Raw genomic sequence first — 21,480 nt, 5'->3', positions numbered from 1 at the left:
ATTTGCAGACCTTCAAGTGCAGCCAGAACAAAGCTCCTGAAGGAACTAAACTCCGCTGCAATGTTGGAAGTTGGGCTGGTGGCAGGAGTTGATCCCTGGATAGTGCGCTGGAATTCTTCCATCCTAGCATTAAAGTGTGCACTAAGCTCTGTTATGGTTTTCTTAATAGAATCCATTTTGAAGATGTGTTTTATATTTTCAGTGACAGATACTAAGTAGTGTTTAGTGATTAAAGTTAGTGCATAAAATAGTTACACATGTGCACAGATCGGGATTTTTAAAGGAATCACTAGCTGGTAGGCTTATGAACACTTTTAACACATTCTATTATTAAAATATCATGTATTTATTTTAAAATTGAGTAAAAATTATCAGAGTTTAAAAAATACGTGTCAACAGTTTTAAAACTACCTACGTACGTACTACGTACGTAGGTAGGTAGTTACGTACGTAACTACCTACCTACGTACTGTTTATCACATTAGTAACTTTATCTGTGCTCTCTTTTTAGTGTGAATGAGAAAGCAAACGTTCCTTTGTCTAGATTTTTACAACGTCTACGCTCTATGGTCTACGGTGTCACATTATTAGAGGTATAATGTTGGTATTGAAGCATGCAATCCAGGCATACATTTTCAGTTTTGTATCTAAGTCCGGTCTCTTCGTAGACGGAGTCTTCGGTCTTAGGTCTTAGTACTTACCGTAGTAGAGACAAAATCTTAAAATTCCTTGCTATTATATCAATGTTACCCGTGTCTACTGTAGGGAATGATGGAATCATAGAGATTTTATAAAGTTGAAGTGCCCCAAGTGCCAACTGCCACGTACCTATAGAAGTTCCATGTAAATGTCAAAGTCAAAACATTGAGTTGTCATAAGACTCACTCAAAATTTAGTAAAATTTCAAAATACCCGAGAATAATTGTTACAGGTTTTCCTTTAATTTATCAATCCAATGGGTTCATCACAAAGTTCTGAAGTACCAGGAGGCGGTTCGGAGGGTTACCACGTATTGCGGGTTAGTTTTGCATCTAATCATCAGAAATATTGCATACCTAAAGTTGTTCTGAAGTAACACGTCAATGTTTTGCAGGTCCAAGAAGGTTCTCCAGGTCAGAAAGCTAATCTCGAACCATTTTTTGACTTCATAGTAGCAATTGAAAACACTAGACTAGACCAAGACAATGATACCCTAAAAACTCTTTTAAAACAGAATATTGATAAACAAATAAAAATGCTTATTTATAGCACAAAGACTCAATCCGTTAGGGAGGTGATGATTACACCCAGTGAAAATTGGGGAGGACAAGGCCTTCTTGGCGTCAGTATTCGATTTTGTTCTTATGAAGGTGCAAATGAAAATGTTTGGCATATATTGGTAAGTGGTTTTGCAAGTTACCTTATTAAATAAAAATTTCAAAGCAGAAATACTTAGTATATCAATCTCTATTGCACTAAGCATGCATTACTACATATAAGCTATTACTTGGTAGAGTGTCTGAGTTTGGTTTGACAGCAGTAGTTTTGTTCAGAATAGTGCTCTATACATTTTATTCAATTGTGTAGTATACAAGCAGGCTGATATCTCAATGATAGCATGTCTTTTACTTTACCCTTAGATTAGTCTCATATACCTAAACATATTTTAGTAGTAGAAAAAGATGCATAATATCTCAATCCTAAAATTTATATGTGAACTGATATTACAGGAAGTTCATCCATCATCACCAGCAGAACTGGGTGGTTTGAGGCCATTTTCTGATTACATAATAGGAGCAGACTCTATAATGCATGAAAGTGAAGATCTGTTTACTATAATCGAAGCCCACGAGGGCAGAGCTTTGAAGCTCTATGTTTATAATATTAATGATGATGCTTGCCGTGAAGTTGTTATCACACCAAATCACAACTGGGGTGGCGAAGGAAGTCTCGGATGTGGCATTGGCTATGGCTACTTGCATAGGATTCCTATAAGAAACAACCAAGTTGCACCAAACCAGAATTACATTCCACCATCTATGGTACGTTGTTAATTTATATTATACTAGCTTCCTAAATTTCGAACCCCTATTATACCCCCTTAGAGGTAGAATTTTTAAAAATCCTTTCTTAGCGGATGCCCTACATCATAACAGCTATCTGCATGCAAAATTTCAGCATGATCTGTCCAGTGGTGTGAGCTGTGCGTTGATAGATCAGTCAATCAGTTAGTTCGCTTTTCCTTTTATGCAAAAAATGTTGTGATGTGATTTAAGGGCAAACACAGTTCTCATTTCTACATACTATGGGTAGTGATAATGAAACAACAAATCACTTAGTTGTACTGCTTATCTGGAATTCTGATAAATATTTGCTCACCACTAAATCAGACCTGGGTCACAATTGTCTATGACATTTTAATCATAATTTACTTTAACATCAATTTGTGCCATCAAATCAGATAATTTTTGATTTAAATATTTAAAAAAAAAAATTATGTACCACCACTACCACTACTACCACTATGTCACAAGGAATCTATCTCCTGTGTCAATAAATATTACTGCACTGTAGACCAAATTACCTAATATCAATTTTATTTTTCAAGGTACCACAAAATATAATGCAGCAGAGTTTGGTGTCAGGAGTGGAAAACTTAAATATAACAAACAAAACCCCACTTATTAGCACAAATCAGAGCTCTTTACCAACGGTTCAGACTTCACAACCACAATTTTTATCTGGAGTGCCTATGGTTAACCCTGGAGGTCATACTGTCCCTGCTAGTAATATTCCACCAAGTATGCCAGGACAAGTGAGCATACCATCTGGGTTATCTCAACCACCAATGTCACAAACACAATCTGTGGTATCAAATATGGCTGCTTACTCTAGCAGTAAGTAGTATATTAAACTAGCTTATGCCCGCGACATCGTCCACATGGACTACACAAATTTAAAACCCCATTTTATGCTTTTAGGGATTGAATCTTCAAAAATCATTTCTTAGTGGATGTCTACATCATAATAGCTATCTGCATGCCAAATTTCAGCCCGATCCGTCCAGTGGTTTGAGCTGTGCATTGATAGATCAGTCAGTCAGTCAGTCACCTTTTCCTTTTATATATATAGATATAAAAAGGGTTTATTTTCGCAACACCCACTACTATGTAATTAACTAAGGTGGTGCCCGTAACTTTATCCATGTGATTGTAGTTTTCTGAAAATCCAGAGGGAACACTTTGATTTTGTCTAATAAAAATAGTCCATATCTGTTTCTGGGATGAAAACCATCTCTGCAGCAAATAGATGTTTTGCACGGGTACAACCTCTTTCAAGTGACTAGGTTTTTATAAATCCCATGGAATCTCTTTAATTATCGGGGACAAAAAGTAGCCTATGTCCATCCCTGGGATGTAAGCTATTTCTGTACCAAACATCAAAATTGATTAAACAATGGGATGTGAAAAGCTAGCAGACACAGACAGACACACATGCGTTTATAATATCAAATATGGATTAGTCAGATGTACATTATTTTTATTCCATTGTGTTATTTGTGTATACATAGTAGGTACATATATGTGTAAAAATTTATATGTTACAATTTACAACACTCAGAAAAAGAATATATACAAGTTTGTATATATTCTCTGGGAAAAAATTAGAAAAACAGAATTTATTTCAGACTATACTTATTGTAGTATCAAAGGAATGTAGCCTAGTTGTGACAGTGCACATTCGTTGATATTCATTGAGGGCGAATTTAGCCCATATCATCCCTGCATAAGAAATTGTAGCTAGTTGATCTGCTGAGAATAATTTCCAGACCCTGGTTAATTAAAGTGAACATGCTAGGGCAAAGATGAACACTTATTGTATATATTTTATTATAATTTTTTGCTTTCCAGACCTTGCTGATGCTACATTGACCAATTTAGGTAGTATACCCTCAGTTTCTAATATGCAGCCACCAGCCCCCTTACCAAATTTACCAGGTATTCCCATGAACCAGCCACAGCCCTATATACCAATGATGTCAAATTATAACCAACCCCTAGTTCCAGCACCTGCTCCTATACAACAAACATCACCAAATTTAGTTCCCACTTTTGACATGAGTAGTTTTACCCAAGCACCTATTCAGCCTCCACCATTGAACAGTGGTTTGCCGGTGGTGACACCAGTGTCGTTACCCGGAATGCCATCAATAACCGTAAGCGCCACACTGCCTGTTTCTACCATGCAAGAAATACATCAACAGCAAGTTCTACAACAGCAGGATCTGCTATCATAGAAGTGTTTTGACATACTGTAATTAATAGAATGTGCTCCATCAAGTAAGTCCTGTAGAAGATAGTGATGTAAATTGTACAACAAAAAGTTCATTTTATTCCATGAATCAGCTGATGTACAAGGTTCTAAATGAATTAGCTGATGTACAAGGTTCTAAATGAATTAGCTGATGTACAAGGTTCTAAATGAATTAGGGTAGTGGAAATATTAGGTGTCGCTGTAATCTGATAACTGGTATAAAATAAAACTGCATTTTAATTTCGATTAATGAATAATATAATATTATGTTTATTTAATAATGTACATAAAACAAATTCATAAATATGAAATGGCCTTTTATATAATGTATATACCATTGACACAGAAATATTTTAATATTATATTATTAAAGCATATAATTTATCGTTTAGTCCTTCAAACTGAGTGATTTTTTAGAAGAATTTTTTTTTGTTGATGTATTATAATTTGTAGAATTTTTCGCAAAAACTGAAAATTTTAAATGAAATACATTGAGTATGATTCATTCGACCCTCCTTGCAGTAGTTTTCCTAAAATATCCTTGCATTCTCAGGAGAATTAATAAATCTTGTCTATTATCTGTAACATGTATTCAATTCAAGCTTTATTTGCTACTAGCGACCCGCCCCGGCTTCGCACGGGTAACTTATTACAATAACCATACGGATCTCTACTTAAAAAAAATATATGTGGTCCATGTCACTCAGGAATAATGTAGCTTTCTACTGAGGAAAGATTTTTTTTCAAAGTCGGTAAAATAGTTCCAGCGATTTCTTCCTACAAACAAACTTATAATATTAGTATAGATAGTAGAAAAATTATTTCATATAGATACAACACACATGCCGTCAAACAAAAAGGACTCTGAGTTTGATTGTACCGAAAAAAAATTCCATAGACTTAAGAAATCCATGTTTTCTTTTGATAATAAATAATCATTCATTAAGAACCCTGTAGATACGAATGACTTACCTACTATGATGACTTTATATTAAAATACACTAACACTAATTCAGAAATCACCGCGGGACTTCTTTGTTGGTGCAGACAGTAACTAGTTAGAGATGCAACAGATATCCAATTAGATAAATAATATTATAAAAAATCGGACAAGTGCGAGGCTTCTCTATGATGAATGTATAAGTTTGTTCGCTCAATATTGAGATATTTACCTTGTTGTTTTAAGATCATATTATAGGTTTTCCTGTAATTTATAAGTAAAAAATCTATTGCCTGGAGTTTTCCAACATCTTAGGCTCAGTAGTTTTGGAGATTGGGATGAGGGGAGTAATCCTATAAGAGTTCCATTTTTTTTCATTCGAATGTACGCAACCCTAACAGTGATCTATTTCCTCCTCAAAGTGATCCAATAATATATTTAACTGCTATTACTTTTAATTTAGTAAAGTCCAAGTTCTGGATGTATCTGGCTGGGTGTCAGTTGCGTCTCTGCTATTATTAGTTTTCATTAGCTAGTTTGTGCATACAATCTACCTGCTAATCTGTTCTGTTTTAATCGATTGTTAATTTTGTATGGCATTTAGTATATATGTATAAAGTTAAAATTGAGTTTGTTATAAATTATCAATTATCATAATATCTTGAATAAAATGAAGCAAGATGTAATCAACGACTATAGTTGAATTTTTAATTTAAACAGAGCAAATTGATTTTCCTGGGCTGTCCGATTTGAATCCATGCCCTGCCAGACGCCCTTAAAGTTTAAAAGTTTGAGGATGTCTGGCATGAGGTTGCGAAGTGTTTGGCAATGCATGACATTTTTTCTAATACTATTCCTTTATACTTTGACGTAAGATTTTTTACACCTTTATTACCTATTATTTCCCAAAGCCACCATGATCAAAACTTCTTAGTGGCTGATCGTTCCTCCCTGTGTTGGGGACAATCTTAAAAGGAAATAAAAGGAAAAGTGACTGACTGACTGACTGATCTACCAACGCACAGCTCAAACTACTGTACGGATTGAGCTGAAATTTGACATGCAGATAGCTATTATGACGTCGGCATCCGCTAAGAAAGGATTTTTGAAAATTCAACCCCTAAGGGGGTGAAATAGGGGTTTGAAATTTGTGTAGTCCACGCGGACGAAGTCGCGAGCATAAGCTAGTACGCAGATAACCTTTCAGCGTTTATAAAATAACTAGCAGTTGCCCGCGACTTCGTCCGCGTAAAATTTCTGGTTTCTTATGAGATCTGAAATTTTCCCGCTGCAAAAGGCCTCACTTACCTACTCACTCAGTCTCACCTCAAGGCACGGAACCCAGAATACCTAAATGCCAATTTTCATATCTCTTACTTCAAAACCATAGGATTTTCATATAACTTTTCAACCCCCATTTCACCTCCTTAGGGGGAGAATTTAGTTAGATCATTTCTTATCTGATACCTGCCACCAAAAACGAACCTACGTTTCTCAAGTAAAAATAACAATAGTTAATACTTTTCTATACAAACTTTTCCCCCCTATTTTATCACCCTTAAGGGAGGGGTGGGATTTCCCAAATTTACTCATACAGTTTTTTATTATTTTAAGCTAATAACCTAAATGTCGATTTTCATGTCTCTAACTTCAAAAACATACGACTTTCATACAACCTTCGACCCACCCTTAGGGGGGATGTTCTCAAAACCATTTCTTAGCTGACACCTACGTCTTAGAAAGAACCTACCTTCCAAATTTCAAGTTTGTAGGCTTTACAGTTCCTGAGATTTCGTGATTAGTCAGTGAGTGAGTGAGTGGTATTTCTCTTTTATATATTTAGATTAAGGTCTGGCACGCGCTGACTCTTAGTACATTTTGTTTAATTAAAAATTCTACCATAGTTAGGTCAGGTATTATTATTGTGATTTACTTAAAGATATCCAATTGCAATGATTTGACTTTCTTGTGTTAATGTGTATATTTAGCACATAATAAAATATACTTACAATCAATGATTTTATATTTTTTATTCAACTATAAATAACGATGAGTTTGAACTTTAAATAGCGTTTTACTTATAGCTTTTCGTACATTTTAAAAACAAGCACTATCGTCAATAGAAATGGTAAATCACCCAGGCTTATTACAAGCTTACCTAGGTACATAATATTATAAAGAAGGTATTAAACGTAGGTAGGTAGATATAACTATAATTCAATATACAGGGTGTAACCAGAACGCTAGCAAAAACTTAGCGTTACTGTTATACTAGTTTTAGTGATTTAGTATTTTTCAAACCCGCAATGTTTTGCGTGCAAAACTCGGGTCAATGCCCCGCGTACGACGCTGCATTGACTCCGAGTGACCTACTTACGGAACGTTCGTTGACGTCTAGCGTCATTCAGATGTTTTATATTTTTGCAATATATCGTAAAATTTTACAAAGTATATGATTTTTTCCCCGCGTTTTTTTGTGATATCATATCACTACTGATCATCAGTACTATCACCTGTCTTCGTTTTTGCTAGCGTTCTGGTTACACCCTGTATGAACACATCGTGTGGTCTATAAATCCTCTTAGATAGTGAACAATTATTATTATAATGAACCCTATAAACAGCTTAAATAAGCAAGTAGTATTATAATTTATAATATGTATATTATGTACCTACCTACAGGTAAAAATAGTTAGCATTTCCAGAGACGATATTTCATTCCATATTTCTTATCGGCATTCACACAAACAGAACTAATTTCAATTTGACTTGGTTAAATTGCTTAAAAATAAGAAAATAATGCAAATGTCTGTACAAATACCTAACTCACGTATTCGAACATTTACTTAAACATTTTAAATTACGTTTGTCAAAATTTACAATAATGTCTATAAAAAAATATAACAAGGTATGCTATAATTAATAACTACCTACTAAGTGAGTTAAGTAGTCCTACCTAATTCCAATTTCTTAAATAATTTATCTATACCTACCTTTTGATACCTATATTAGGTATCGCTATTGATTAACTACTTTGTTATAAGCTGCACATCTATCAGAACGTTTTGTGGCGAATTAACTAACTTCATTAAGGATAACTATAGATGCAAGTGTTTATTCGACCAATCAGATAATAATAATCTGATTGGTTAGCTAAACATATCTCCGCTCTGCTCCACTCCGTTTTAGTGGACCATAATACGCACAAAACGGAACGTTAAATAAGTAAGTACGATTGGTTGTTCTAAACTTCAGGATGTGCGATAAGTTATCTACACTCAACACGTCGAAGTCGAAGTGTTAGGGCTTAACGGAGGGTCGAGTTTGAAGCTTGTGCGCTTGTACTCCTGGGGAGGAGGTTTCTCGGAGTCGAGGCCGAGGGCGTGGTTGTCGTGCCCGCGGGTGAGCGTGGTCCCGTCGCTGTAGAACACGCCGCCCGCCAGCTCGGACAGGCGCCGCCTGCGCCGCGTGTCCTTGTCGTCGGCCATACTCGGCGGACGCACGCTCGAACTCCTGCGCCGCTCGGGACCCATCCTCGTTGGAACCCGCAACGCTTTCTACGATATAAGAGGTAATACTTGAAATATTCAGGTTAAAGTATTTCGCTGCTCAGGGCGTGCACTACGTTGAACGTGCAAGCGAGACGCGCCCTCACATTTGGAAACTTACAGCTACCGCCAACATCTTGATCGTTCTGAAGTTACAGCGGCCGCGTGTTTGCGTCGATACAATAAGTACTGTACAATGAACTCGATCCGGTGTAATTTCTGTTCCCGCTTCTCGTCACCATCTGAGAGCGATCAAGAATTTTGCCGTCACCTGTATAGACCGTGTGGTGGTAAAACAGGGCTGATCTTGTATTTCGCAGAAACAGACAGTTTTTCCGCGCTATCTGGTCGTCGTGCGTGAGCGCAGACCTGAGAGCCTCAATAAACCGAATGCTAAAGACCGGGCAAAGTGCGCAGCGTAGGAAAGCGGACCCCACCTATGTGAGACAACGCTGACACAAAAGATAATCATTTTCGCGTCTTGGTATCTTACCTTTAATTTAATTGGCAATGAGTTGAGGAAACTGACGACAGGCGGTGAAATGAGGTCAATGGGGACATCGGCGGGGTCGGTGACGCCGGTGATGAGCGAGACCACTAGTCCGATGAGCAGTGTGACGATGCAGCCTAAGCTCGAGTACCACAGATACGACACTCGGAACAACCAGAAGACAGCTTCGTCGTGGTTTTGCCTGTTAAAAAAGAGCCTTCAAGTGGCTGATGTGTATATAGGTATATCTAAATACAATAGGTAACTAGTAGGATCTATTGTATTTAGGTGCGATACCTACTATAGTCCACGACAGGTCGAGATGACAATCGTGACGGGACGCCCCGCACACCCGCACAGCCCACGAGCTAACCGGTGCGGGATAGCGCGGGTGACGTGCAGGTGTGCGGGGCGTCTCCCCGCCTCATACCCCATTTGCTATCTCTACCTGTTGCGTGCTACAGTAATACTTACTTACAAATTTTTATGACTAGCAATGGTGCAAATAAGCATTCATCGACCAATGTTAATCAATCGGTTCGGTGTCGTATACTGACTAATTCACCTAATGCAGCTAGGTGAACTAAGTATTTACTGATTAGTAGATTTGAATACCCTTTAGTATTTGAGAATAATAATTAACTGAGAGTTCTAAAAAAACCAAAAGGCCATTTTTTACGATTTCCGCCTCATTCAAAATATCTGGTGGAGTAAATTCCATTTTATTTTCTGAATCCATACTGAGTAGATATCTGTTATAACAAGTAGGTACTTATCTATTTGCAGATATTCAGTAAGGTATTTTTACGAGCGAGGTTAACGAGCGGGTGGGGTCCCCTGATGTTGAGTACGAGAGGAACCGCCAATGTGTTGCCGGCCTCGTAATTGTAGTCTAGTGGGAATTCCGCCGAAGGGCTCGGTTTACTCAAAGTGCCTATAACCACTGAAGTGTACTTACGTTGGATCTATGCTTAGGGATGTCATATTAAATGATGCCGGGCAGGAGTCCACAGACGCTGGTAAGCGCACAGGAGCCACCTGCGCGAACTGCGCTCCGCCGCCTGCCACCACCACCAGCGCCAAGCCCAGCACACCGCCTGCGATAGCTCCCTAAAACGTTTTTTTTATAAATATATAGTGAGCAAACGAGCAGGCGGGTCACCTGATGTTAAGTGATTACCGCCGCCCATGAACATTAGCAGCATCAGAGGAACCGCCATCCTTTCCTTTCAGATCAGGATCCTTCCAGGAATTCGTTGGTCCGCTCCTTCAATAACCCCATGTTGTAATCTAGTGGGAACACCGCCGATGGGAGTTGGTTCCACAGTTTGCCTGTGCGTGGAAAAAGGATCTGGCACAACGGGCGGTCGAAGTGCACCAGGCTGCAGGCACCCAGGCGGTGAGGGTGAAAGTCCTTACGGTTTAAATCTATATCCATACTAAACTTAATACTAAGTATAGTATAGCGAAAGTGTGTCTGTCTGTCTGCTAGCTTTTCATGTCTCATCCCTTTAACCGATTGTGACGAAATTTGGAAGCTTGCATCCCGGGGAAGGAAGCTACTGATCTCGGCAAATCAGAGTTCTCGCGGGATTAAGAAAAATCGAAATTCAAATGTACCAAGTTGCAGGAATTATTTTAACCTAGGTATTTGGTACAAATATAGCTCTTATCCTGGAGACGGACGTAGACTACTTTTTATTCCAAAAAAGGGGAAAGCCGCGAGCATCGTCAAATCATCCTAATCCTAATCCTAATAATATTATAGTAAATGTGAAAGTTTTGATGTTTGTTACTCAATTACGCAAAAACTACTGGACGGATTTGGCTGAAATTTGGAATGGAAATAGATTATACTCTGGATTAACACATAGGCTACTTTTTATCCCGGAAAATCAAAGAGTTCCCGCGGGATTTTGAAAAACGTAAATCCACGCGGACGAAGTCGCGGGCATCAGCTAGTATAATATAAAAAAGAAAAGTCTTGATTCACTGACCTACTCATCAACGCCCAACCTAAACTGAAACTAAAACTTTGCGCAGGTTTTTAATGTTTTCAAAATTTTCTGTTACTTATACCTACTACTTTTGTAAACAATATTTACATACCTATAGTTGAGATGGCAATCGGGGTATGAGGCGGGGGGACGCCCCGCACACCCTCACGTCACCCGCACTGGGTTCTGCGGTTGTGCGGGGCGTTCCCTCCGATTGCTATCTCGACCTGTCGCGTACTTTAGGTATCGTACTTATCATTTTCATAGTATTTAAAACAGAAACGTTTTTCGTGTTCTTTCCCTAAGATTAAATAGAAAAGGTACTTATAACTTACCTTAGCGTTAGCCCAGGGGAAAAGCATACCAAGACTAAAAAGTCCTAGAGATACGCCACCAGCCATGCCATTGAAAGACAGCGCGAGTTGAAGGACTGGCCCAAGTCTCTCGACTGCAAATACAAGTGCGAAGGAAAGTGCACCGCAGCCGAGACACACCCATTTCGCTATCTGAAATATTTCAACATTTCTTGAAGCATTTAATAATTTAAGCCTTTTAAATTTAAACTCAAGAAAGGGGTCTTGTTTAAGATGCGAATCCATTCTTCTTCTATTTAAATAAAAGGACAATCTGAGTGACCTGACTGATCTATCAACGCACTGCTCAAATTACTGGGCGGATCTGGCTGAAATTTCGTATGCAAATAGATATTATATGACGTAGACATCCGGAAAGGATTTTTGAAATTGTTTGTGTAGTCCATGCGGATAAAATCGCAGGAATAAGCTATAGTAGGTAATATTATAAATGCGAAAATGTGTCATCCGTTTAACCGATTTTGACGAAATCTGGTACAGAGATAGCTTGCATCTCAGGGAAGGACCCTCTTCTTGTCCCAGAAAATCAAAGAGTCCCCACAGGATTTCCTAGACGAATTCGCGGGCATTATCTATTTGGTCTGTATATAGGTTGCATTCCGGAGAGGGACATCAGGCAAATTTTTATCCTGGAGAAACAATGAGTTCACAAAGAGATTAAAATAAACTGAAGTCCCGGGCATCATCTATTTAGTAGTGAATAAAATAAAGTTTAAGACGTTGCTGCCGCGTTTTGTTAAAAAAATCTAAAGCGATCCGGAAGGCATTCCATTTTATACTTCCTAGACCTAAGTAGGTACTAGACTTCCGATGTTCGCAGAGTGAGTGCGCCAGAAAGTTTTTCAGTTGATATTATGCGGCAAGCCTGTATATTAATTAAAAACATTACTTACAGCTGCCCCTTTCTCTTCTGGTAAAGTTATGCCTAAAAGTCCCGTTGCTAAGTCTTGACAAGCAACAGCTGCTAAAGAATTGAGCGCAGACGCTACGGTTCTGAAAATTAATAAAGTAAGTTAATTACCTACCTCTGAATAAAACTCAAATAGTACCTACCGGTTCGTTCAGACTAATTTTGAAACGGCTAAAACGATTTTGATGGGACTTGCACATACGGGTTGAAGATATTTTATAAAGTGATCTTGGAATTAAGTTGTATAGAATTTCAGCCCCACGGGATGCAATGTTTCCGCGCGGACGAAGCCGCGATCAACAAATAGTTTCAAATCTACCTGTACTTTGTTGATAGACAAAAGGATCACTTATGTTATAGAGTGAGAGAGCCAGCGCGTGCCAGACCTTCGTTATTTCATAAAAGCTAAAAGTTTCTCTGCGTATTGTCCCCAACACTGGGAGCAACGTTTGTTTGGGCGTTTGTTTGGATCATGATGGCTTTGGGAGATAACATTTTAAAGGTGTAAAAAAATCTTAGCTACGTCAAAGTATAGCCTAATTTTTTTATATTTTCTTCGGAACAGCATTAGAAATCACATCATGCATTGCCGTGTTGTGAAAACCTCCTACCCTGACGCCCTCAAAGTTTAAAAGTCCAAAGGTGTTTATTATTTATTTTACACCTTTATTATTACCTGTTATCTCCCAAAGCCACCAGGATCCAAACAAACGTCCAAAAAACAAACGTTGCTCCCAGTATTGGGGATAATACGCAGAGAAACTTTCAGCTTTTATAAAATAAAGTAGGTCTGGCACGCGCTGGCTCTCCATTATATTGTTATATTGACAATGCAAAATGTCAAAATATAACTCTAATTGCTTCTATGTACCTACTGTCTTCTATAAATTGAGAATTGAGATCCCAATAATTGAATCCGGTATGGAGGCTGGTCATTTCTAGTTAGGTCCTAAATATGGAATCAAGTAAGCTTTTGAATTAGTTTCCGAGTTGAGCTCATGCGATTCGGTATATTTCGTTACCTAATTTTCAAAAATAGATAAGCACTTAATGTATTGTGCTTTAAAGATCGATTAAATACATAAACTAATTGGAATAGAGTTAAAAAATATTTATCTTTCTGTGTATTTTACTATAAAAAAATAGCTGTACCTACTTATAGGGTAAGTAATACATACTACCGTTTATTTAGTCGGGCAATAAAATATATTAGCGGAGTCAGTAGTGCTGTTTAATAAAGTGAAGTGTGAACATTAAAGTGAAGTGTGGATCATCATCATGATCAACCTATCGTCGGCTCACTACAGAGCACAGTCTTCTCTCAGAGTGAGAATAGTTTTCGGCTATAGTCTACTACGCTGGCCAAGTGCGGATTGGCAGACTTCACACACCTATGAAAACTTTATGGAAAATGCTCAGGCATGCAGGTTTCCTCACGATGTTTTCCTTCACCGTTAAAGCAAGTGATATATTTTATTTACTTAAAGCGCTCATAATTCCGAAAAGTTAGAGGTGTGTGCCCGGGATCGAACCTCCGACCTCCGATGAGGAGGCGGATTTCGTAACCACTAGGCTATCACAGCTTTTTTCGCTTATAGCATGAAGTGTGGATAAGAAGACTTTTTAAATAAAATCTATTGTTCTCACCCTAGGCTAGCCGCGAAGATGCCGGCGACGAAAAACCCGGGAACGCCACGATAGTCACCCAGTTGTCCAACCACGTACAATGGAAGAAGACGATCGGAGGCGTTTATGATGCCGGCCTGCGGTAGGTGATCATTGAGGTAAGTTATACGTTTATAACATTATTTTAAAATAGTCTAACATAATTTTTAATACATAGGTACCAGCGAACCGTAGCTTAGCGGTCAGGGCGTCGGACCCGATCCAGGAGACGCGGGTTCGAATCCTACCGGTCCGCAATTTTTGATATGTACTTATTTAAAATTATTTAGAATTTAGAAGAATTATTTCCTTGAAGGTAGAAAACACTATAAAAATTACATAGGTAAAATTACATAGTATGCGACAGGTCGAGATGGCAATCGGGGATGGAACGCCTCGGACACCCGCACAGCCCCCACGCTAACCTAGTGCGGGACGGTGATTAGCAAATAAATATTATGTAGGTACTTTATTGACGTTTCTACCTGTGTTTCTACATTCGGCCGTGTGCTAAGTAGGTTAATTTACATCAATCATTATTACGTACTGTGTTTGTTTTAACTTTATATAGACTAAGACTAAATTAGGTATGTAGGGGAGGTGTGCCCAAAGTGGGTTTTGGGTTATTTGAAATACCTAATAGCGTGAAGTTGACCTCCCTGGCGCAGTGGTAAACGCCGTGGTCTTATTAGTGGGAGGTCTCGGGTTCGATTCCCGGCAGGGGTTTGGAATTTTATAATTTCTAAATTTCTGGTTTTGTCTGATGGGAGGCTTCGGCCGCAGCTAGTTACTACCCTACCGGTAAAGCCGTGCTGCCAAGCGATTTAGCGTTCCGGTACGATGCCGTGTAGAGACCAAAGGGGTGTGTGGGTTAAATAAAAAAAACTGGCATCAAGGTTAGCCGCTTCCATCTTAGACAGTATCATCACTTACCACCAGGTGAGATATCAAGGGCTTACTTGTATCTGAATTTTAAAAAAAGCATTAAAACAATTAGAATTCTATAATCTTCATCGTCTTACCCGATACACGTCAACTCCTGGACATTCAAAAGACCTAAATATCTTGAAGAGATCTCCAGGTTCTCCCTGCTAAGGTTTACTGTCGTCTGTCCACCTACCTACTTACCTATTTGCAAGAACCTTTTTTTGTAAACGGTTGGTAGGAAACTAAGACATCCGACATCTTGGGTAAGACATCGGGTTATGATTTCTAATTTGTCTCGCGATGTCCAACCCCAATCAAAGTATCTTACCTGTATTGGGTCGCATCCTGCGTAATGCGCGGCGAGAAGAGCTCCGGTGGTAAAGTTCACAGAGTACACCGCCACCAGCCCGATAGCGGACACCCAAAGCGCAATACGGGCCTGGGACACGCGCTCTACGGAGAGATACTTTTGCACAGACGCCTGGTTGGCGCAGAACATGCTGATCCAATAGACTGTTCCACCCACCACCACTGACCAAAACGAGTGCCGCACTGTTGGGTCCGGATTCATGCTATAATAGAAAACATTGTTACTTAGGTATTTTATAATATACTTCGGAGGCTAGTTGTAGGTATCGACAGCTTGTGTATACACAATAGGTACGATAGTAAATAAAATTGTATCTTCTATTATTCCTGTTCTTCTAATGATAAAAGCAGCAGCGACCTAACTTGAAAGAAGTAGGGTGGAAGTTTTTATTAAACCCATACCTTAATCGGTTTCTACGGGGCATCCTGCCGTCAGCATAACGCTGGGCGGTAGGTCGTTATCGATTAGCTGAAATTTGGAATGAGCATAGATTATACTCTGGATTAACACATAGGCTACTTTTATCCCGGAAAATCAAAGTGTTCCCACGGGATTTTGAAAACCTAAATCCACGCGGACGAAGTCGCGGGCATCAGCTAGTAAAAAGATAAAAGTACACAGTGTCGTACTGTCGTGTCGTACTGCTATCGTCGCGCGCTATGTAGCAAGCCTTAAGGTCATAGAGCAAGCCGTCCATCACGGAAGATTTTCCCAAGCATTGTTTCACTACAACGCATCGCCGCTGGTGGTGTAATTAGGTACATGAAATGCGCTTTTCATAACGCAAGACGTTAGTACATCTATGTCGTACCTAGGTACCTACTACCTACTAAAATAGTAGATATAATATTTCTCACAATCACACATTATTCGTTAGGTACTAGTTTTTCTCGTGACTTTACCTACTAGGAAAACTAAGGGTACCCATAGCACGCGACAGGTTGAAATGGCAATCGGGGAGGGAACGCCCCGCACACCCACACAGCGGGTGCGGGCGAGTGCGGGTGTGCTGGGCGTCCCCCGCTTCACACCCCGATTGCCATCTCGAGTAAGTAGGCACTTGCAAATTGATAAAACAAAAGCAACTTTTTTTGATATTTTCTTAATATAAAAGTGAACGCTGGAGTGAGCCGACAGCATAAAAGCAAAATTACTCAAAAAAATGTAGCCTATCGGTGCGTCTTGCGTAGTCCCACACTGAGTCCAAGCCGCCAACTCGCTCAGCACCCAGCGCTAGAACCACAGCGAGAGATCCAAGGAGCACCACTGATTGAAATGAGTCCGTCATGATCACCGCCTTCATGCCGCCCTGAAAAATAATAAATTCTTACTCAATAGGTACATTGAAAATTCGGCTGCCGAATGCGGTACCTAATACATATAGGAAAAACAGTGCGTGGCAAGGCGCGGAACGAGATAAAAAGCTTTTGAAAAAGTAAAGATGATAACATACGACTAAAATCTCATTATTCAGTAAGTCCTCCCGACTGAACTTCACTCATAGCGGCGTATCTTTATAGAGATTACACACATATGAACTCTCCGATCCGGCTTGACAGGAGAAAGATTAGGATACAGAACCGACGGCTTTAAGTAGATACATACTCTCCGAGGCACGAGGCTAGCATACCGCCACCTCCCTAACTCGGGCTAGTTGGTACTGTCTATACTGAGAACTACTAGACAGACACTTTTTAGTCCGACCCAGGAATCGGACCCAGGACCTGTACCTGCAGTCGAACATGCTAAACACTAGAACCACGAGGCCATTTTTATAGGTTGGTTAGGTCCTACTGAAAATGCGAAAGATATTGACAACAGAAAGAGTCAGCTGCATAGTGCATACGGCGCTGCTATGAAATCCGTATGATGTCAAAAGAGATCGATGCAGATATTGTGATCTCTGCTGACGCGACCGTGATTTCGCCTTTCGGTGCCTACTGCATGCCTTGTGATATTCCATATTATATGCGTTGCGTACGCCTTTTGCGAGTCGTTTCGTGGTATAGAGTCATCTCACAGTCAGCATTTTTTCGTTTTGACCATGTTTTGACACTAGCCCCTTGATTTTATTAATCTTAGTTAGGTTTTTGGATAAAAAATTAGATGCCTGTGTGAAACAGCTAAAGTATAGGTACCTATACAGGGTGTAACCAGAACGCAGGCAAAAACGAAGTCAGTTGATAGTACTGATGATTACTGATATGATACCACAAAAAAACGCGAATAAAATATAAAAATTATAATTTTGTAAAAGTTTACGATATATTGCAAATAAATCATCTGACTGACGCTAGAGGTCAACGAACGTTGCGTAAGTAGGCCACTCGGAGTCAATGCCGCGTCGTTGGAGGAGCACTGACCCAAGTTTTGAAAATTACTAAATCACTAAAACTACAAAATGAAACAAATGGTTTTTGATATTGGATTGTGTTTAGGTAGTATAACAATAACGCTAAGTTTTTACTAGCGTTCTGGTTACACCCTGTATATAATCTAAGTAGAGATACGATATTACTTGCCTGGGAAGCGTAGAAAATGCACACTATGTAGACTACTGACACTGCTAAATATGTGTTCAAGCCCGTTACTGGAAATCATTAAAAAATGTTACTATTTAGTGAAATATGATGCTTTCGGTACAGTAGGTTGGTTACCTCTCTAGCTAACACTTTCGACGTAAAGTAATAATTGTAAGTGCAAGATTCGTGACAGGAACATTTATTTCTCTTTTGAAAGTTTGATATTTTAAATGTTTGCTTATTTATTTGCTATAACAGCTATGAATCAATCATAATTTTATAAGATGCTAGAAAAAATATCGTTAATAAAACACAATTTTCAAATTGCATCAAAATACTAACAAAATGGCAAAGTTGCGTGCTTGTTGACCTATGACTATTGCATGCACATTAGAGAGAGCCGGCGCGTGCCAGACCTTCGTTATTTTATAAAAACTGAAAGTTTCTCGGCGTATAGTCTCCAACACCAACCACTCTCCACTTTCCAACTTGGGTCCTCTCTTTTTTAATATTTACATTAATGATATTACTGAAATTTTTAATAACAGCAATGTAAGCCTTTTTGCTGATGACTTAAAATTAACTCGGATTATAAAAGGGGATGCTGATGTACAATTATTGCAGGAGGATCTTTATAGACTATGTAAATGGTGTAAGTTAAATAAAATGTTCCTAAATGTTGACAAATGTCTTCACATTAAATTCACGCGGAAAAAGAATAAGATATTATCTGCATATTATATTGATGACAGGCGGTTGGTCGAAGTTGACTCAATTCGTGACTTAGGTGTTGTTATAGATAGTAAACTGAGTTTTATCCCTCACATTGACAAAACCCTGAACCTGGCAAATAGATCACTTGGATTTGTTCTTAGATGTACCAAAAACTTTAAGAAAAGTACTACTATAATAAGACTTTTTGACTGCTATGTACGAAGCAGACTAGAATATTGTTGTATGATCTGGTCACCGTTCACTAAAGTCCAGATCAAAAGAATTGAGCGTGTCCAGGAACGGTTCTTGCGACAGCTTTCTTTTCGTTTTAGATTAAACCTTCACAACTATGAACAAAGACTTGCTTTTTTCAAAAAACTTAGCCTTGGGGATAGAAGAAATCTAATAGCCATGACATTCTTGTTCAAGCTGTTTAATAACAAAGTTGATTGTTCTGAACTGCTTTATAGATTTGCGATTAAAGCACCACGCATGAATTATCCGCGGCACCCTTGTAATTTGTTATATGTCAGGTATTGCAGAACTAACTTAGGTAAACATTCCGCCATTCCTCGAATCTCTGATCTCTATAACAACAGCGTGCGTCAACAGAGTGAAATAGACATATTCTCTAATAGTTATGCTCAGTTTAGGCGAAAATTTCTAGATATAGTATTAAGCAATAGGTGCGAAGTGATGATTAAAAATAATTAAATAAATAAGTATACACATACAACAAATATTTGTATGTAAATAATAATCATTAATCTGTATTATTTATGTATTATTTATATTAATCTGTATTATTTATGTAATGTAATTTAATTTTGTTAATTAGCTTTAGGAAATGTATGTTAAGTTTATGCATGCTGTGGTTGCCTATAATAAGCTTGTCATTTTGTGAATGTATTTTACATAGTTAAAATTGTTTTTGTGACTGTATTTGTGAATGACTAAGCTGTTGGTAAACCCAATAAAGAAAATAAAGAAAATAAAAAAATAAAATAACACGTTTGTTTGGATGTTTGTTTGGATCATGGTGACTTTGGGAGATAATAGGTTGCGTCTGGGGACTCTTAAAGATAACAGAAGCAGAGCTATTCTTTCTACAACAGATGACTTTTGTAGTTTTTATTATTTAACCACTATTTTTGTCTAAATTGACCGGAGTACTATGTATCTACGATAGATAGAAAAGCCTGCTTAGATTTGTGTCATCTCGAAATTTTTAACCATATATATGTCTAGGCAAGGTACTATAAATGTACGTGTGTGTGCAGTGTGCGTGTGTTGTTACTCTATCCGCAAAAACTGCCTACCTACTGGACGGATTTAGCTTTTTGGAATGGAGATAGAATCTCTATTCAGAGATAAGCATTTCCAATGTAACTTAATTTATCACTACTATGTAACACAATTTCTATAAAAAATAAAAAATAAATTATTAAAAATGAAATTATTTTATTTTATTTTATGTAGGTAACTACAATTTCGGTAAATGAAAAATTAAAATAAAATAAAATAAATAGGTAGATTATACCCTGGATTAACACTTGGGCTACTTTTTATCCCGGAAAATCAAAGAGTTCCCACGAGATTTTTAAAAAACCTATATCCACGCGAACGAAGTCGCGGTGGTAGTTATAAAATAAAGGATAGCTTTATTATTTGCAGTGACTTCATAGCCCCGTAACCACTGCCCAATTTTAGAACAATGGGCTCTTTAGAATACATAAATTCTTATGCAACGAAACCTAATAAAATTCGTATGCTCTATATCGCCTGTTTCGAAAACTTTAATGTCTTGCATGCATCTTGCATGTATTTATTTATAGAGCGGGTAGGTATCGAATGGTTGGTGCATGTGAGAATTGATTTTTAACGGCATTAGCGTTTATTATACATATCTATGTATAGCACTTACGCGACAGGTCGAGATGGCTACCGGCTAGGTAACGCCCCGCATACCCGCACAGCCCCGCGCTAATCCGGTGCGGGCGAGCGCGGACGACGTGCGGGTGGTCGAGGCGTCCCCATACCCCAATTCTCATCTCAACCTGTTGCGGACTATATACCATATTTTTCCCTAGTAGATATACCTACTAATGAATTACCTACATGAAGAGAACAGAACTATGCATGCATTATTATTCTTAAGCTCCAAATTCAAATTACGCACTCCTCTCTAAAATTGGACTAATTAAAATGCCGTTTTCGAGTCAACCATTCCACAAAAATTTTCACCGAGCAAATTGAGTTTTGTATTTTTATATGTATCTTTCCGTGAGACTAATTAGGCAAGGTATAACTACGCGTTAAAGATTTTTTTAAGTTTCTAATGACTAGGAGGTATTTTTTTCATTTTTTCTAGAAAAACTTTTTACTTTTATGGTACCTACTAGCTTATGCTCGCGACTTCGTCCGCGTGGACTACACAAATTTCAACCCCCTATTTTACCGCCTTAGGGGTTGAATTTTCAAAAACCCTTTCTTAGCGGATGCCTAAGTCATAAAAAGCTATCCGCATGCCAAATTTCAGCCCGATCCGTCCAGTAGTTTGAGCTGTTGGTAGATCAGTCAGTCAGTCAGGGTTTTCTTTTGTATATTTAGATTCAGTTAATATGTGGTACATATCTAGTTTTTATTTCATGAATATTTAGGATACTCAATTTAAATTTTTTGAACTGCGTAAGTTAACGTGATATCTACCGCTGTTAACTTAATTTTTGA

At 38.3% G+C, this 21,480-nt stretch overlaps 3 protein-coding genes across 4 annotated transcripts in view; 2 read left to right on the top strand and 1 right to left on the bottom strand.

The window, feature by feature from the left end:
* The first annotated feature begins 864 nt into the window (after positions 1 to 864).
* Positions 865 to 7,251, top strand: Grasp65 (Golgi reassembly-stacking protein 2). Its single transcript, XM_034984346.2, has 5 exons — positions 865 to 1,018; positions 1,094 to 1,378; positions 1,710 to 2,021; positions 2,588 to 2,876; positions 3,891 to 7,251. Exons 1-5 carry the CDS (start codon positions 956 to 958, stop codon positions 4,274 to 4,276), a joined length of 1,335 nt encoding a protein of 444 aa, XP_034840237.1. The 5' UTR covers positions 865 to 955; the 3' UTR covers positions 4,277 to 7,251.
* A 19-nt stretch (positions 7,252 to 7,270) lies between these two features.
* Positions 7,271 to 21,480, bottom strand: part of LOC117996289 (sodium-coupled monocarboxylate transporter 1) — a 25,482-nt gene continuing 11,272 nt past the window's right edge. For both annotated transcript variants that reach the window (XM_034984336.2, XM_069508729.1), the window contains 9 exons: positions 18,037 to 18,104; positions 16,669 to 16,823; positions 15,473 to 15,716; positions 14,200 to 14,315; positions 12,536 to 12,635; positions 11,604 to 11,774; positions 10,230 to 10,381; positions 9,275 to 9,473; positions 7,271 to 8,790 (listed from right to left, as the gene is read on the bottom strand). In XM_034984336.2, the coding sequence (XP_034840227.1) occupies positions 8,512 to 8,790; positions 9,275 to 9,473; positions 10,230 to 10,381; positions 11,604 to 11,774; positions 12,536 to 12,635; positions 14,200 to 14,315; positions 15,473 to 15,716; positions 16,669 to 16,823; positions 18,037 to 18,104 (1,484 nt within the window). In that variant the 3' untranslated portion in view covers positions 7,271 to 8,511. The remainder of the gene's footprint in view (positions 8,791 to 9,274; positions 9,474 to 10,229; positions 10,382 to 11,603; positions 11,775 to 12,535; positions 12,636 to 14,199; positions 14,316 to 15,472; positions 15,717 to 16,668; positions 16,824 to 18,036; positions 18,105 to 21,480) is intronic.
* Positions 14,206 to 21,480, top strand: part of TwdlE (TweedleE) — a 23,707-nt gene continuing 16,432 nt past the window's right edge. Inside the window, exon 1 of the mRNA XM_069508752.1 lies at positions 14,206 to 14,336. The gene's annotated coding sequence lies outside the window, so the exon portion shown is untranslated. The remainder of the gene's footprint in view (positions 14,337 to 21,480) is intronic.

The sequence above is a fragment of the Maniola hyperantus genome, chromosome 3 (genome assembly GCF_902806685.2).
Source record: "Maniola hyperantus chromosome 3, iAphHyp1.2, whole genome shotgun sequence".
NCBI lineage: Eukaryota > Metazoa > Arthropoda > Insecta > Lepidoptera > Nymphalidae > Maniola > Maniola hyperantus.
The sequence above is the reverse complement of the archived record's forward strand: the minus strand, read 5'-3'. Positions and strand labels throughout refer to the sequence as shown.

What these genes read in the sequence shown, in the direction of transcription:
- Grasp65 (XM_034984346.2), top strand. Translation starts at nt 956, where the DNA reads ATGGGTTCATCACAAAGTTCTGAAGTACCAGGAGGCGGTTCGGAGGGT. An exon ending in AAAATGTTTGGCATATATTG is followed by an intron (nt 1,379 to 1,709) that starts GTAAGTGGTTTT and finishes CTGATATTACAG; the next exon opens with GAAGTTCATCCATCATCACC. An exon ending in TATGGCTGCTTACTCTAGCA is followed by an intron (nt 2,877 to 3,890) that starts GTAAGTAGTATA and finishes TTTGCTTTCCAG; the next exon opens with ACCTTGCTGATGCTACATTG.